The sequence below is a fragment of the Schistocerca piceifrons genome, chromosome X (genome assembly GCF_021461385.2).
Source record: "Schistocerca piceifrons isolate TAMUIC-IGC-003096 chromosome X, iqSchPice1.1, whole genome shotgun sequence".
Lineage (NCBI taxonomy): Eukaryota > Metazoa > Arthropoda > Insecta > Orthoptera > Acrididae > Schistocerca > Schistocerca piceifrons.
Window position 1 is genome coordinate 114781157 of NC_060149.1, and position 18120 is coordinate 114799276.

An 18120-nucleotide genomic window follows, 5' to 3' on the forward strand; every position below is an offset into this window, starting at 1 on the left:
TTGACAGTCGTAATTTATTTTGCAGCGTAAATAGCAAACCTCAATAGTACTTTTAGTGACTCATTCCCTAATCTAATTGACGGAGTAACACCTGGTTGAATTAGGTTTCAATCCACTACTCTCATTTTGATTTTGAAAATATTGGTCTTGAACCACTTTCCAAGACACTGTCCATTCCTTCCAACTGATCTTCCCAGCCCTTCAATGTGAAATCGCCGCATACTGCATCGTGAGCGTATTGACGTAGGATTCAGCCAAAACTGCTATATTGTTCCCTCTGTTGCTGGGTGCCTTCATATTCCTCACAATGTTGGTGTAGCCATTTATCCAGTGTTCTCAATCACTCATTTAATGTCTCATTAACTCAGGGTGTTTTCCCAGAGAAACTGAAATATCCCATTGTTAGCCCTCTCTGTAAGAAGGGTGACACTACGAATGTTAGAAATTACCGCCCAATGTAACTTCTTACATCATTATCTAAAAATTTTTAGGAGACAATTTACTTTACGGTTGCCACCCGCCGGTATAGTAATGGGATACTTAGCTAAGCACAGTTTGGATTTTAAAAGGACCATTCTACTGAATCAGCTATTTATACATTTATTGAGCACATGATAAAAATTTTAAATGATAAAATTTCTGGGGTTTTCTGTGCTTATCGAAGACATTGGATTGCGTGTAGGTCATAATATTCTATTACAGGAGTTAACTTATTATGGAATACGTAGTTCAGCACATGCCTGGTTTAGTTCTTATTTAATAAACAGAGTGCTGAAAATTAACCTAGGCTGTTTAAGTAATATAAAGGGGGATGCCCACATCATCTGCATGTGGAGAATTACAGTGAGATTACCACAGGGTTCGATCATTGGCCCACCATTGCTCTTACTTTGTGTTAATTACCTACAATTTTGTTTCAATCAGGAAGCAGAATCAGTCCTGTTTGCAAATGATTACAAGCATTGTTGTGAAAGCGATCAAAAAGCATCAACAGCGAAAACAGTAATTGAAGTTTTTGAGCAAGTTACGGACCTGGTTCTGCACAAATAGGCTAGATTTAAACTTCGAATGAATACAGCTCACCCAATTTTGTACTGTTAATAGTATACCACTCCCTATTATCCTAGTATACGAAAAGGAAATAATAAACAGTTGTAAGCTCCTAGGTAGACATACTGATGTAAATTTTAATTTGAATAACCATATAGTACGCCAGCCAAAACGTTTAGGTTCGAATACTTTTGCCATAAAAATAAGTACCAACTTTGGGGTAGACAGGTCAGTAAGATAACATGTTTTGCAAAACGTCTTCATTAATTTGCTGTTTTTTCTTCCTTTCCTCTGTCCACTTTTTTCCTGTTGTTTCTTTCCTTGAGATTTGTAAAGTTTTCTTATTTGTTAATTTGTTTGTGATTTGCTTTCTGTCCTTAGTTTATTCTTCTGAGATTTTAAATCGTTCCCAGTCGTCTTCTGTTTCTTTCACCTGTGTGGCCTTCAGTTTTATACACAGTTATAGACAGGTTGTTACACACCAATACCGACAAACTTCGAAGGATTGTAGAGGGTGTCGTGAGGAACAAATTGAGGATAGAAACCCGTGTCTGGGAACTACATCCAACGACGCTACGGAGCGTCAACGTTATAGGCGCTTAAGCCTGCTATTAGGCCACCCCTTCGGCAGCAAATGTGACTTTATACACTGACGGACCATAGGCGGAACGTCTTTTTTCTCTAGAACCCTCTAAAACGTCCAGTGCTTTTCGGAATGCAGGAGAAAAGCAAACCGTGATGGAGACCTATGTCCGAAACCGTCATCCAACGAGGCAACAGAGCGTTACGTTGACATGAGGCAAGGCCTGTGTACATAGCAATTAGCTCCATCTTCTCTATTAGCGATCGTGGAAAGCAGTAGCGGTTACTGAATAACAAACAACTTTTTCGAGACGCTCTGCCTATGATCTGTCAGCGTACAAAGTCACATTCCCTTCCAAAGAAGCAGCCTAGTAACAGGTGCCGGCTCCTATAGCTTCGACGCTTTGTAGCGTTTTTGGATTACGTTTAGCCACACAGATTCCTATCCTCACTTTATTCATCACGACACCAATACAACCCCTTGAAGTTTGTCGGTATGGTTTTGTAACCCTCACTATATACACAAGCAAACCTGGCAATGCTTCACAATTGCTAAATATGTGTGGGAATTGAATATACATCCTGACCCCCTTCTCACCTGCTCTCGCTCTCTCTATCCCCTCTCTCTTTGTTTATCTCCTCCTCCATCCTGTCCCTTTGTCCATCACCTTCTCCCATTTCTCTGTCCACCCTCTCATGCCCCCTGTCTGTCTTCACCTCATCTTCTCTCCACTCTCTGTCCACATCCTCCTTCCCCACTCTGTGTCTATTTCTCTCCCACCCTCTCCCTTCTATCCATTTCCTTTTCACCTCTCTCGCCTATCTTGTCTCTTATTTATTCTTATTGCCAATAAGAAGTTGATTGGGAAGTGAAGTTGCATAAAATAAATGTGTAAATCGGTTGGGATCATTTGGTATACAGAGTATGACAGATCTCTCCTGCTGCTGCTGGATCTACGAGGATAGTAACTTCAGTGACAGTATTTCGCATAATTTTAACCTGCAAACCCGTATGATTTTGAAGTTTCGAACGATTCAGATTCCATAATAGTATTCTAATTACAGGCCCAAAAGCCACAAATACAACTTTTCTGTTTTCTATTAAAACTGCTCGCGAGGAACACCTAAACAGCACATAGTTGCGCATAAAAGTTTAGTTTAAAATTGCATATAAGGACAAAGGAAATATATAGCACAAATAACTTTTATAATGGTTTAAATGCCCTCCTATCGTAGTTAAAACTGACTGTGAAAAAGAAAACGAAACCGCACATTTTCACAGCACGGCATATTCTTTCTTGCCGTCAGTTATAACAGAAAATCTGTACATTGTTGTTAAAAAAAATATATAGCTTTTGTCTGTCTGAATGCTTGTTAGAGTATTGTGTAAAAATTTGAAGTAAATCTGTCAAGAACTTTTCGAGATTTATATATATATATATATATATATATATATATATATATACTAGCTGAGAAACCCGGCATTGCCTGGGTACGTATTTATTCCAATCTTCTATTAATCCATCTCCTTCTCCTCCCTCCTCTCTGTGTCCATTTCCTCCTTCCCAATGTCCCTGTCTACCTACTCCTCTCTCCCCTCCCTCTACCCATCCCCTTTCTCTTTATCCAGTTCTCCTCCTTCCTGTCACTATCGGTTCCTCCTGTCCCTGTCCATCACCACGACCCGTTCCTCTTTCTGTCCATCTCCTTCACCCCCTTTCTCTGTCTGTCCCCTCCACCCCATCCCCACTTCCTATCCGTCTCCTCCTGCCTCTGTCCCTGTCTATCTCCTCCTCCTCCTCCTCCTCCTCCTCCTCCTCTCGCTGTCAATCTGCTCCTCTCCCCTCTGCCATCAGCTTCTTCCTCTTCTCTCTTTCTTCTCCTGCTTCCTCTCATCCCAACTCCTCTGTCCCTCTCTTTCTCAATCTACTGCTCCCCCTCCCTCTGTGCATCTCCTCCTCCCTCTCTCTCTCTCTCTCTCTCTCTCTCTCTCTCTCTATCTATCTATCTCTCTCTCTCTCTCTATCTCTCTCTCTCTCTCTCTCTCTCTCTCTCTCTCTCTCTCTGTCCATCTCCTCCTCTCTCTCTCCGTGTTCGTCTCCTCCTCTTGCCTTTCTGTGTCCATGTCTTCTCTCCTTTCTCTATCCATCTCCTCCTCTTCTCTTTCTTAGCCCATTTCCCCCTCCCCCTCTGTCTGTTCATCTGCTCCTCCCCCATCTCTCTGCCTGTCTCTTTCTTCCTTTGTCTCTGTTCATCTCCTCCTCTTTCCTTTCTCTGTACATCTCCCCATCTTCCTGTCTGTACCGCCACCCCCTTCTCCCTCACTGTCTATTCATCTCCTCGTCCTCCCTTATCTCGTGACGGCCGGCCGCGGTGGTCTAGCGGTTCTAGGCGCTCAGTCCGGAACCGCGCGACTGCTACGGTCGCAGGTTCGAATCCTGCCTCCGGCATGGATGTGTGTGATGTCCTTAGGTTAGTTAGGTTTAAGTAGTTCTAAGTTCTAGGGGACTGATGACCACAGATGTTAAGTCCCATAGTGCTCAGAGCCATCTCGTGACGTTATCTCATTGACACCAATAGGAGGCTCGTCGTTCTTACCTCTACAGTATTTCTTTCCAGACTGTAAGTAGTATTTCTACCATATTTGGCTGAAATCGTTGCAGGGGTTTAAGGATGAGTTTTTTACCCGTGGCTTTGCTCACATACGTACATGTCCAATATATTTTATACACATTTAACAAATTTCATGCGCGTTTGTGCACACATTTCACCTCCATGTCTAGCGAATTTCGCCCTGTAGTTTCATTTTCACACAGCTTAATGTGTATATCGTCGATTCTCCTGAACTATGTGCTGCACAATGATATAATTTTGCAAGTACACCCCTCTTTATGTGCCTACCGTCTGCAAAATGTGTTGTAAATAGAGTTAGGAGTAACGAAGTAATAAAACTTCATGCATAATACAGCAGTTTCCCATTCATCTCAGTGTTTTGATATCATACTCCTGACTATGTGTCGTAAAATGACTTTTTTCCAGATTACATTCAGAGGCATATGTGGATGCTCTCTGCGAAATATGTTGTGAATAGCGCTAATAACAAAGAAATAATAAATTAAAACATATTGGATGATGTGGCAGTTTCCACACATCTCAGTATTTCACATCATATCTCCTGAACTATGTATCGTACAATCATATACTTACGTAGGCACATTCAGTGGAATATGTAAACACTGTCTACGACATGTGTTGCGAATAGATTTAGTATCAAAGAAGTAATAAGTTAAAATGTCATGTTGATGCGTCAGATTTTTCTCCATCTCAGTATTTGACGTCATATTTTCTGAGCTATATGTCGTACAATGTTATATTTTTTAGGTACATTCAGCGGAAAGTGCGGGTACTGTCTGCGAAAAGCGTTGTGAATAGGGTTAGTAGTAACGAAGTAATAAGTTTACGTCATGAATAATGCGGTAGTTTTTCATACATTCAGTGTTTATTACACTGTGCCTCCTGTACTTAGATTAGTACAATAATATAATTTGTCTGCTGCATTCAGTGGTATATGTCAATTTTGTCTGCAAGTTTTCTCACGAATACAGTTAGCAGTAAAGGAATATTAAATTAAAATGTCATGTTTCATGTGGCTGTTTTACTGCATTAACGGCAGAAATATAGCAAGCGACAATTTTTTCTTTTGATCATTTTGTGGGAGTAGTCATCGAGAAAAAGTTTCTAAAAGGTTTGAAATTATGTGTAAAGTTTATTGCAAGTCTTCAAGTGCTTTCATTCCGAAATACTGGATAACTAAAGTATGGGTATTCTCGCGCATCATGGGCTATGCTGCTTTTTCACCCCCATCCAGACCCCTTTGATAGGTGGGTCTTCATACCGCAACTGTGATTTTTTCCGTCCGGTAAATGATATGCGTACCAAGTTTGGTTGAAATCGGTTCAATGATTTAGAAGAAGATGTAGTACATACACATGAACATCAGATATAATGTGTGTGTGTGTGTGTGTGTGTGTGTGTGTGTGTGTGTGTGTAGACTATGTCTGTCCGGGCGTTTGTTAGAGTATCGTTTAAAAATTTGAAGAAAATCGTTCAAGAACTTTTCGAGATTTTTTGCTAACATCGTTAAACATCGACCTTTCTTTATATAGTAGTATATATTTTAAATATATATATTTATATATCACATTTATTTTAAAAATATGTAGCCTGCGTCCGTTTCTTATTAGAGCGTTGTGAAAAAATTTGAAGTAAATCGGTCGAAAACTTTACGAGATTTTTGGTACCAACATTAAACATCGACTTGTCTTTATATAGTAGTGTAGATTTTAAATATATATTTATACACCACATATATTTAGAAAATTTGTAACCTGTATCTATACTAATGTTTATTAGAGTAACGTGCAAAAATCTGAAATAAATCGGTCAAGAACTTCTCCTGATTTTTTATAATAACCCTGCGCCATTGCGTAATATATACATACTTATGTATGTTTAAAAGACATGTAATCTCTGTCCATCCGCAAATTTATTATCGAATCGTGTAAAAATTTGAAGTAAATCAGTCAAGCAATTTTCGAAATTTTCGGAAAAATGTTAAACAGCGACTTGTCTTTATACAGAGTGGAGAAAAATTTTATCACGAAATTTTAACCCTGGATAGTTGATGCCAGTACGAACCAAAATTGCTAATGTTGTGTAAGTCGACAACTCACCATTTTTTAACTACGGAAACTTGGCGCCACGCGCTCCGATTGTCCGTGGGATTGCCCTGTTGCCGTTCGTTGGTTGACGGGCAGCGCTATGGCTGTCGGTTCACACATAGAAACGTCCCTCGCCTTGGATACATCGCGATCTCCAGCAGGCAAAGCATTCGCCGTCATCCGCTGTCCAGAGCATTCGGCAAAGAGCAATCCCACGGCCAATCGGAGCGCGTGGCGCCAATTTTCCGTAGTTTAAAAGTTGTGCGTTGTCGACCTACACAACATTAGTAATTTTGGTTCCTTCTGGCATGAGCTATCCAGGGTCACAATTTCGTGACACAATTTTTCCACGTTCTCTATCAATCGTCTCTGGTAAGCAACCGTTATAGCACAGCAATACTCTAGCAGAGGACAGATAAGGGTAGTGTAGGCAGTCTATTAAGTAGAACTGTTACATCTTCTGTGTGTTCTTTCAATAAAACGTAGTCCTTGGTTTGGCTTCCCCACAACATTATCTATGTGACTGTTCCCATTTAAGTTGTTCCTAACTGTAATTCCAACGTATTAAGTCGAAATCACAGCCTTCACATTTGTATGATTTATTGTGTAATCAAAATTTAACGGATATCGCTTTTTTTGGTACTCGTGTGAGTGACCTCACAGTTTTCTTTATTGAGAGACAATTGTCACTTTTTGCACCATTCAGATATCGTGTCGAAGTCATTTTGCAATTGGCTTTTATCTTTTGATGACTTTACTAGACGGTAAATGACAGAATCGTCTGCGAACAATCTAAGAGGCTCCTCAGATTATTTCCTAAATCGTTCATGTAGATTAGGAACAATAGAAGACCTAAAAATCTCCCCTGGGGAATGCGTATCTCACTTCTGTTTTACTCGATGATTTTCTGTCGATTACTACATACTGTAACCTTTCTGAGAGGAAATCATGGATCCAGTTGAACTACTGAAGCAATTCTTCATAGGCACGCCATTTGATTAGAAGTCTCTTGTCAGGAACGGTGTCAAAAGCCTTCTGGTTCAAAATGGTTCAAATGGCTCTGAGCACTATGGGACTTAACATCTGAGGTCATCAGTCCCCTAGACTTAGAATTACTTAAACCTAACTAACCTAAGGACATCACACACATCCATGCCCGAGGCAGGGTCCGAGCCTGCGACCGTAGCAGCAGTGCGGTTCCGGACTGTAGCGCCTAGAACCGCTCGGCCGCAACGGCCGGCTACAATCCTTCTGGAAACGTAGAAATATATAGTTAATTTAAGGTCACTTGTCGATATCACTCATTACTTCGTGTGAATAAAGAGCTAGTTGTGTTTCGTAAGAATGATATTTTCTGAATACGTGTTGACTGTGTGTCAATAGACCGTAACCTTCGAGGTAATTTATAATGTTCCAACACAGTATATGTTCCAAGCTCTTACTGCAAAACAACGTCAGTGATATGGATCTGTAGTTAATCGGATTATCCCTATTTCCTTTTGTGTTGGTGTGACCTGTGCAACTTTCTAGTAGTACAGTTATATAAGGGTGGTCAGAAACTATCTGAAAAGCTTGTATGGCCGTTGCAGGATGGGTGTGCTGAGAAATAAATGCCAATGAAACGCTCGATACATTGGACCGCTTCCGAGTTAACTTGTATTAAAGTTAGCCATGCGGAAATTCAGGCGTCCCGCCAAATACAGTTATTGTCAGTTGCTCTCACAGCGTTGATGACAACGCACGAGACTGCTCATCCTTCAGTTCTGGTCCGATCCTCACTAACGTGCCATGTCCAATTCTCGTATCGCAATTTTTTTTGGTTTTAGGAAACCAAACGAAAAACATGTTTTGTAACACTGTCTGTGGTGGGTCATTTGAAATTGCGCGCAACGACCTGATTGACTAACTTCAATGTTAATGAACTCGAAAACGGCGCAGCAGACAGAATTTTTTCCTTAATAATTGTTTCTCAGCACATACCACCCTGCAACACGCTGACAAGCGTGTCAGACTGTTTCAGATCACCCGCACTGTCCCGACTGACTGGCTCACTAACCGACTCATTATTGCCCAGCCCAAACCGCTAAGAATAGAAACTTGAAATTTGCAGGGGTGCTGATCTTATAGCCTAGGCGTCGTTTAAGAAGGGATTTTTTGAAATTCCACCCATAAGAGAGTGAAATAGGAATTTTTTAAAATATGTCGCTATTAGGATAACTTTGTAGCTAGAGGTACGAAAATTGCTATTTGATTTCTCGGTCAGAAAGAATGAAATAACTGTTTCAGCATTTTTGTTAATTTAGACCCTATGGGGGTGAAATAGCTGGAGAATTTTGTTTTTTGAAAACACATCACTATTAAAGTACTAGTAAAGCATTTTTAAAGCTCCGTCTACGAAAATTGATATTTCACTTCTTAGATAGAAATAAAAAACAAAGAAATACGTTGGGTTAGATAGAGCAGCAATCAGTCGTAGAATTAAGTTGCTTTAATATGACATTTACAGTCACAACGCAGATCAGATTTCGACCTGTGTCAGGTCATTATCAATGCTAAAACAAATACAAGAGTATATATTACAATGTGATTTACAAAAGTTATAAGTCCATCACATCGTTGTCTTTTAATGTTAACATTACATACCAGTGCGGAATTGTAGCAGTTGTTCGTACTCAAGTGAATGCTTACACAGTTCAACCATTACTGTCGTAAAATTATATGTTGGCTACTGCTACAATTCCGCACTGGTATGTAATGTTAACATTAAAAGACAACGATGTGATGGACTTATAACTTTTGTAAATCACATTGTAATATATACTCTTGTATTTTAGCAGTGATAATGACCTGAAACAGGTCGAAATCTGATCTGCGTTATAACTATAAATGTCATATTAAAGCAACCTAATTCTACGACTGATTGCTGCTGTATCTAACCCAATTTAACCACAGTCGTTGCGTGCACCCACCCCGTGGAGGGCAACCTGATAAAGAAATACGTGTTTCAGTGTTTTTTGGAAATTCAACTCCCAACGGGGTAGAATAGGGAATGAAATTTTTTATGAAAACATTTCGATACATTAAAACATTTGTATGAAAATTTGTATTTGACTTCTAAATAAATACATGTCACCGGATGAAAGTTTCTGTGGACATTTCACAACGTGAACTCAAATGGCAGTATTAACAAAGGTCTCTAGCTGGCAGAATCGATCTTTGTTCAGAAGTGAATTCGTAAGAGACGATGCTTCTATGGCCTTAATTAGCGTGCAAATTTTAGATGTTGCAATTTGTGAACAACATAAAAATTCGATTAAAAGGAAACAAAAAAATTCCTGCGCGGACTATAAGGTCAATGCGAGCGAAGCAGCTGGCGCTAAGCTTATATATATTACTGTGTGTTCCCTATGTTTGTTCTATTGGCATGTGTGACGTTTATGGAGCAGTTAACGAAGTTTAAGAGGTTACGTGTTGTGTGTTGCAGGCATCCCCCTCCTAGACGAGAGCCCCGCTCACCACCAGCATATGTTCCCGTTGCAAGAGAACTGAGCTGGCCGCCACAGCGACGCACTCCGCTTAGGACACACCACGTCCACGTCACTCGCTGCCGCTGCTTGCTCCCTTGTTGCATGTACACCGAGGAGGGGGACGCGGGATGCTGAATCACTTGTGACAGCCCAACACGCTGCCACGGACAATTATTTCCATCTTGAATTATCTTCGAGAGTAGTGTTCTTCGAGACGATAATTTTTTAGATGTCTTTACAAGAAGTTTCAGACTAATTAAAGGATTTACGTATTGAGATTATAGAGTATTAAATCTTGAGCAATACATTATCTGCACCTTTGCTCAAAATATTCGAATTGTGACTGCAAAAGTGATACAAAGTGAAATATTCGTTCACGTTTCCAGACTGCTAACGAGTTTTTAAACAGTTGCATAACAAATATAACACTTATAGCACTGAACGTAAGATAGTTAATACTCTTCGGGTTTGAAAGAGAAGAGCTTATTACGTTGTTGTTATTGTTGTAGAAACTGAAGCTGTTCGTCATTTGATAAATTTATTTGTAGATATCTAGAAGTGTTCCTATCCTTCTTCCCAGGAAGAAAAGTATAGAATTGTAGACTGTTTGCAATATCGTTGCTCAGCTGCAGTAACTCTTACACAACCTGCCAAATTTAAAGTGTATCTTTATAAGATAGCGCAGCTTCCTCGTTAAACTTTGGCCGTAGGATTACCGTTCTCGCCCGTAAGTTACTGAGGTAGCTGGTGTGAGAGGGAGAGTAAGAAACATAAACTAATTTGCTCTGGGAGTGAGCTGTGCCGGAGTCACTCTCTGCCATGGGTTCCCTCAGCAGGGTGTCGAGAGACGAGGCGCACGAGTCGTCTCTGGTGGAGAAGGCCAAGTTCTACACGTCGCTGTGCCTGGGCACGGTCGCCGTCGTCTCGGTCTTCGTTTTCCTCTTCCTGATCCCGTTCGTCGTCGACCCGGCGGTGTCGACCATCGTGGCGGACTACGACCCGGAGCCGGTGACGTGCGCCACGACGGAGCACGTGTACGCCGAGGGGCTGCACAACTGCTCGTGGGCCTCCTGCCGCGAGGGCTGCACGTCCGCGGCGCCGCGCTGCCACCAGATCCTCGTCAACTACAGCCGCCGCGCGTTCGCTGCCGGCGCAGACCCGCCCGCCGACTGGGACGTGGTCAACACGCGCTTCTTCGTGAACGCAGAGGGCTGCGGATACCCACCCAAGGTAACGCTCTTTCCCGCCTTCTGCGCAACGGCCACGCTCTTTCCCGCCTTCTGCGCAACGGCCACAATAAAAAAGACGAAAGCAACGAAAGACAAAAATGAACGTCGCTTATTTAGTGGTACGGGGAGGGCAAAAGCTGGTTCACACGAGGTTAGTAATTAAGTCGAATGGTTTAGTAACTAAACGAGTGCGTGCCTACACTACTGGCCATTAAAATTGCTACACCGCGAAGATGACGTTCTACAGACGCGAAATTTAGCCGACAGGAAGCAGATGCTGTGATATCCAAATGATTAGTTTTTCAGAGCATTCACACAAGGTCGGCCGATATGGAATCGGTGGGTTCAGCAGGGCAATACGGAACGCCCTGCTGGATCCCGACGGCCTCGTATCACTAGCAGTCGAGATGACAAGCATCTTATCCGCATGGCTGTAACGGATCGTGCAGCCACGTCTCGATCCCTGAGTCAACAGATGGGGCCGTTTGCAAGACAACAACCATCTGCACGGACAGTTCAAATGGTTCAAATGGCTCTGAGCACTATGGGACTCAACATCGATGGTCATCAGTCCCCTAGAACGTAGAACTACTTAAACCTAACTAACCTAAGGACATCACACAACACCCAGTCATCACGAGGCAGAGAAAATCCCTGACCCCGCCGGGAATCGAACTCGGGTACCCGGGCGCGGGAAGCGAGAAAGCTACCGCACGACCACGAGCTGCGGATGCACGAACAGTTCGACGACGTTTTTGCAGCTGCACGGACTATCAGCTCGGAGGCCATGGCTGCGGTTACCTTTGACGCTGCATCACAGAAAGGAGCGCCTGCGATGGTGTACTCAAAGACGAAACTGGGTGCACGAATGGCAAAACGTCATTTTTTCGGATGAATCCTGGTTCTGTTTACAGCATCATGATGGTCGCATCCGTGTTTGGCGACATCGCGGTGAACGCACATTGGAAGCGTGTATTCGTCATCGCCATACTGGCTTATCACCCGGCGTGATGGTATGGGGTGCCATTGGTTACACGTCTCGGTCACCTCTTGTTCGCACTGACGGCACTTTGAACAGTGGGCGTTACATTTCAGATGTGTTACGATCCGTGGCTCTACCCCTCATTCCATCCCTGCGAAACCCCCACATTTCAGCAGGATAATGCACGACCGCATGTTTCAGGTCCTGTACGGGCCTTTCTGGATACAGAAAATGTTCGACTTCTGCCCTGGCCAGCACATTCTCAAGATTTCTCACCAATTGAAAACGTCTGGTCAATTGTGGCCGAGCAACTGGCTCGTCACAATACGCCAATCACTACTCTTGATGAACTGTGGTATCGTGTTGAAGCTGCATAGACAGCTGTACCTGTACACGCCATCCAAGCTCTGTTTGAGCCAATGCCCAGGCGTATCAAAGCCGTTATTGCGGCCAGAGGTGGTTGTTCTGGGTACTGATTTCTCAGAATTTATGCACCCAAATTGCGTGAAAATGTAATCACATGTCAGTTCTAGTATAATATATATTTGTCCAATGAATACCCATTTATCATCTGCATTTCTTTTTGGTGTAGCAATTGTAATGGCCAGTAGTGTAGTTTACGTGACGACACTAGGTTGCACGTAACAGCGCAACGGGCCGCAGCGCGTGAACTGCGCGCTAAGCGAAGCTCGTTGGTGAAATTAAACACAACGAAATTGATTCGCACTTCGGTATTGTTTTCAGATGTTTGTGATAAATGAAAATTTGAGCCGGACCTGAGGCCCTATTCTGTATCGTTCATACCGATCGGTGTAGTAGGTTAGGCTCAGTAGTTACGTCATTCTCGGTACTTTATCGAAATATCCTATTCAGTAAGCTTCTGGGACGTGTTAACGAACGGTCGTCCCACCGATTCTACGACAATTGTGCCGAGAGGTTTTGAATTTCGGTCTGGCCCTGTCGATCGGTGAGCTGTGGTTTATGTACACCTATAATTTGTTATTTTAAACATATTTAGCGGTCAGAATGAGATTTTCACTCTGCAGCGAACTGTCCGCTGATATGAAACTTCCTGGCAGATTAAAACTGTGTGCCGAACCGATACTCGAACTCGGGACCTTTGCCTTTCGCGGGCAAGTGCTCTACCAACTGAGCTACCCAAGCACGACTCACGGCCCCTCCTCACAGCCTTACTTCTGCCAGTATCTCGTCTCCTACCTTCCAAACTTTACAGAAGCTCTCCTGCGAACCTTGCAGAACTAGCACTCCTGAAAGAAAGGATATTGCGAAGACATGCCTTAGCCACAGCCTGGGGGATGTTCCCAGAATGAGATTTTCACTCTTCAGCGGAGTGTGCTCTGATATGAAACTTCCTGGCAAATTAAAACTGTGTGCCGAATCGACACTCGAACTCGGGACCTGGTAGAGCACTTGCCCGCGAAAGGCAAAGGTCCCGAGTTCGAGTCTCGATGCGGCACACAGTTTTAATCTGCCAGGAATTTTCATATCAGCGCACACTTCGCTGCAGAGTGAAAATCTCATTCTGGAAACATCCCCCAGGCTGTGGCTAAGCCATGTCTCCGCAATATCCTTTCTTTCAGGAGTGCTAGTTCTGCAAGGTTCGCAGGAGAGCTTCTGTAAAGTTTGGAAGGTAGGAGACGAGATACTGACAGAAGTAAAGCTGTGAGGACGGGCCGTGAGTCGTGCTTGGGTAGCTCAGTTGGTAGAGCACTTGCCTGCGAAAGGCAAAGGTCCCGAGTTCGAGTCTCGGTCCGGCACACAGTTTTAATCTGCCAGGCAGTTTCATATTTAGCGGTTTTAGCTTTGGATTTAGTGATTGGGTTATTAAAGAATCACCAGAGGACGCATCCAGTTGGAAAGTGAGTTCATAATAGACTACTTTCCTTTGTTAGAAATATGGTTATGTTAGGTTGTTCAAATGGCTCTGACAAGGGAACCTCCCCATCGCACCCCCCTCAGATTTAGTTATAATTTGGCACAGTGGATAGGCCATGAAAATCTGAAGACAGATCAATCGAGAAAACAGGAAGAAGTTATGTGCAACCATGAAAAAATAAGCAAAATATACAAACTGAGTAGTCCATGGGCAACATAGGCAACATCAAGGATGATATGGGCACAGGAGCGCTGTGGTACCGTGGTTAGCGTGAGCAGCTGCGGAACAAGAGGTCCTTGGTTCAAGTCTTTCCTCCAGTAAAAAGTTTAAATTTTTATTTTCAGACAATTACCAGAGTTCAGGCACTCACACATGATCAATTTCGCTCTCCAAAATTCCAGGACATGTTCATATTTGCTTGGGCATATGCAGAATTTGACGGTCTACACACGGAAAAATTTGAAAACGTTAAAAACGTATGTTTTGACAGAACACAGAGAAAACTGTGTGACTGTGAAACTGTTGGGGCTATTGCTGTACACTTTGTCTTTAATATAGCCCCACAAAAAGGAGTCGCATGTGTCCAGATCCGGAGAATACGGCGGCCAATCGAGGCCCATACCAGTGGCCTCTGGGTCCCCAGAGCCAGAACACGGTCCCCAAAGTGCTGACATCAAACACTCTCTTGCTTCGATGGGCTCGGGCTCTGTCTTGCATGAATCGCATATTGTCGAAATCAGTGTCACTTTGGATAATGGGAATGAAATCATCTTCCAAAAACCTTCACGTAGCGTTCAGTAGTCACTGTTCCATTAAGGAATATCCCACCGATTATTCTGTGACTGGAAATTGCACAACATACAGTCTCGCGTTGAGGGTGAAGAGATTTGTCGATCACGAAATGCGGATTCTCAGTCCCCTAAATGCGCCAATTTTGCTTATTGACGAACTCATCCAAATGAGAGTGGGCTTCGTCGCTAAACCAGACCATATTCATATCGTACTAATTCCCATAATATCCCGCGGCCAACCGTGCAGTTTGAACGTTGTAACGCAAACAGTTCGGAAGTTACGAGGATTTTATTTCCTATAGTTCAATAACTGTCGCCTGTATATGCTGTACCACTGACGTAAAATGCAATACCATTAAACTGCATTCGCCAGTGTACTGGATATCATTTGCGTGTACAGTGTGCGCAACTATTCCAACCGACAATGTTAATTTTCCCACAAATATCCATGTCTTTATACTGATTTCAACTACTGTATAAACACAGATATTGTAACCATCAATGATTGGTCCATGCCTTGACAGGTTAAAATTACCTTAAAAATATTTCTCTTTCCTTGTACGTGAATCGCGAAATTTGCGAGCGTAAGGGTCGTGGACTCGGTAACATATCGAAGTTTAGGTCAGTCCTGGAGGGATGCTAGGATATTCGAAGCAGTGACAGTCTGCCTTCGGCGGTGCTGCAGCACGGACGTCCCTGCCGTGGAAGTTTGGTCGTGCGCGGTTGTTTACCTATTCGGCGTACTCTCACGTTTCGACGATTCGATATAGAATGGTTTTCGAATGAATATGCCAGACTGAAAGCCTATCAAATTGAAAGGTTCCTACGAGAGGAAGTTAAACTTCACTAAAACGAACTTATTGGAATATACCTCTCCATAGTGAGCAGTGTCATTTACGTCAAACTGATTAACGATGCAATGTGTGACAGAATCATTGACATACTAAACATGGACTCAAATTTCGTCACTCTGATGGACATGTTGGAGAAGTAACTATTGATCACGCAAGACTGGGCTTAAGAAGCATACGTATTTTCGAACTTCCCTTCGAGGTTCCGTCTGACTTGGTGATTGACGCCTCACGCCAATATGGAAGAGTGCTTAGCCACGTAGAGGAAAAATGGTCTAACTTCACGACCTATCCTGTTCTCAATGGGGTACGTCAAATCAGAATAGAACTGACACGACATGTACAGTCGTGCTCAAAAGTATTCGAACGACCTGAATTGCATTTCGCCTGATTCGCATACAACCCTCTTAACGCAAGTGTCTAGCAGGTCCTCTAATCGCACCTCGGTACAGTCGTTCGACTATTGAAAATGGTTCCAACAAATCACCACTAGAAAACACTGCTCTGTATCCCAATAACTCAAGATGTAAAGTAATACCACGATACTGCAAATATCAGCGAACACCTTATCACAGGTAAGACTGTCCTTAAGGCTTGTAAGCTCACATTTATTACAATAAACGACGTACCTGAAATGTTACCACTCTCATTATTACGTCAGATAGGTAATGCACGTAGTAAGTCCGTAGTATTCATGATTTCCTCTTCAAAGTAACATACCGTACTTATTATTTAACACAAAATGGCATTAAAAATTTAAGTTATTCACGAGCTGCTAGTTGAGAATATTTATGAACTTCAAATGACACGACGAACCGTCTCGTTCTGCATATGGATTCAAACCCAGGTCATGCAGACTAAGCAAAGATTTCGTGACTGACGGAAACTGTCATTCCTGACTAGGCATACAGAGAGAGATATACCTCGATTGTAGACGGTATCAGTTAGGAAATATCAACTTCAAAATACATAATGTAAACTTTTTTAACGTACGCGAATTCCTACCCAGCATCTATTGTCCCTGTTAACGAATTACGAGAGATGTTAAATATTGCTTCTTCACAAGTAACTTACTTGAAATGCCGTGAGGTAAAGCTTTGTGTTGGACAGGGATATGAACCCAGAACCTAATCGGATTGTTGTCGAATCACGATCAACTGTGACATATCGGATTTTCTCGGCAGTAGCAAGATGTTTTAACTGAAATGACGAGACGAATCATTAATTTTTTCCCTCCCAGGACTCCAACCCGGCATCTATCGCTGTTATATTCTAGAGAACTCGAACGTTAAATATTGGTTTGATACACCAGCAGCGACATGTGAGCATGTTTGAACTAGAAATAATATGACGAAGGGTTCAGTGATGACTGGTAATCAAACCCCACACATATCGTTGTTGACTACACACAAAGAGACGTCAGCTACCGAGACTACACACAAAGAGACGTCAGCTACCGAATTTTTCTCCACCAGCAGCTCGGAATAACATCCTTGTACTTACAGTGATCTCGCAAATAGTTCTGTGTCTCACTGGGAGCCAAAAACGGCAGATATCGTTAGTGTTCACAACGAATGAAAACACACTAAACATCAAAATTATTATCCACCAGCAAATAGGTGTTCTCATGCTAGAGCTTGATAATACATAATGAAAACTTTAGTGCCTGGCCAGGATTCGAACCCATTCACGCGCAATATGTGGAGATGTTGAGGAATCTGCAGTTTTGAACAAACAACTAATTGTAGTCGAGCTGTATTGTCACGTAGGGATCAAATTCCGCGTTAAGGGCGGTCTGAGTTGCATTCCCAGTTCAGAACCAATTTTATCGACGTACAGAAGCTCAAATAAAAGATGATATAAGGGTCCTGTGACGTAAAATATGTTTTTGTCTTTCTTCACTAGAAATAAATAACTAGTATAAGAAAGTTTACTGATGATAGAGTTTCTACATGTCGCCACTCCTGACTTTATTGTGGTTCAACGTAATGTCTACTCGGTAGAGAAGGAAAATCATGTTTAATGTGAATTTCAGTCCACAATGCCATTATACCTTCTTCACTTGGCATAGCCAGAAGAGTATAGAATCTGTCTCTTCCTATCAAAAATCATCAGCAGAAGTTGGAATCGAACCCTGACCATTAGTATACAAAGCTATCAGCAATCGAACAGGCCACCTAATCCTCAGCCCTATGGCTCATTTTTCTATGATAACGCCGTTGCACCACACTGGATGAGAATTCTATCACACAGGCTCCCTGTAGTGGTTTGCAGCATGTTCAATACATTCATTTACTTGGTTGGCCGAATCGCCATGAACTAGCTGCCTCGGCTACCCAGTGCATACATTGAATTCAATTTTGTAATCACCGAAATAAAATCACGTATCTGCTACCTACACAGAACTGCCAACAGTGTAGGATGCATAAATTTAAACAGGAAGTGTTCCTTTCCACTAGAGCTACTCTGTTGCGCTATCTGTTTGTCGAA

The 18120-nt window shown here is 42.5% G+C and overlaps 2 protein-coding genes across 2 annotated transcripts in view; both read left to right on the forward strand.

Annotated features, from left to right (window-relative positions):
* Nucleotides 1–9952, forward strand: part of LOC124722131 — a 218935-nt gene extending 208983 nt beyond the window's left edge. Inside the window, exon 2 of the mRNA XM_047247335.1 lies at nucleotides 9838–9952. The gene's annotated coding sequence lies outside the window, so the exon portion shown is untranslated. The remainder of the gene's footprint in view (nucleotides 1–9837) is intronic.
* A 740-nt stretch (nucleotides 9953–10692) lies between these two features.
* Nucleotides 10693–18120, forward strand: part of LOC124722132 (protein tipE) — a 71720-nt gene continuing 64292 nt past the window's right edge. The window contains exon 1 of the mRNA XM_047247336.1: nucleotides 10693–11110. Coding sequence (XP_047103292.1) covers nucleotides 10700–11110 — 411 coding nt within the window. The 5' untranslated portion in view covers nucleotides 10693–10699. The remainder of the gene's footprint in view (nucleotides 11111–18120) is intronic.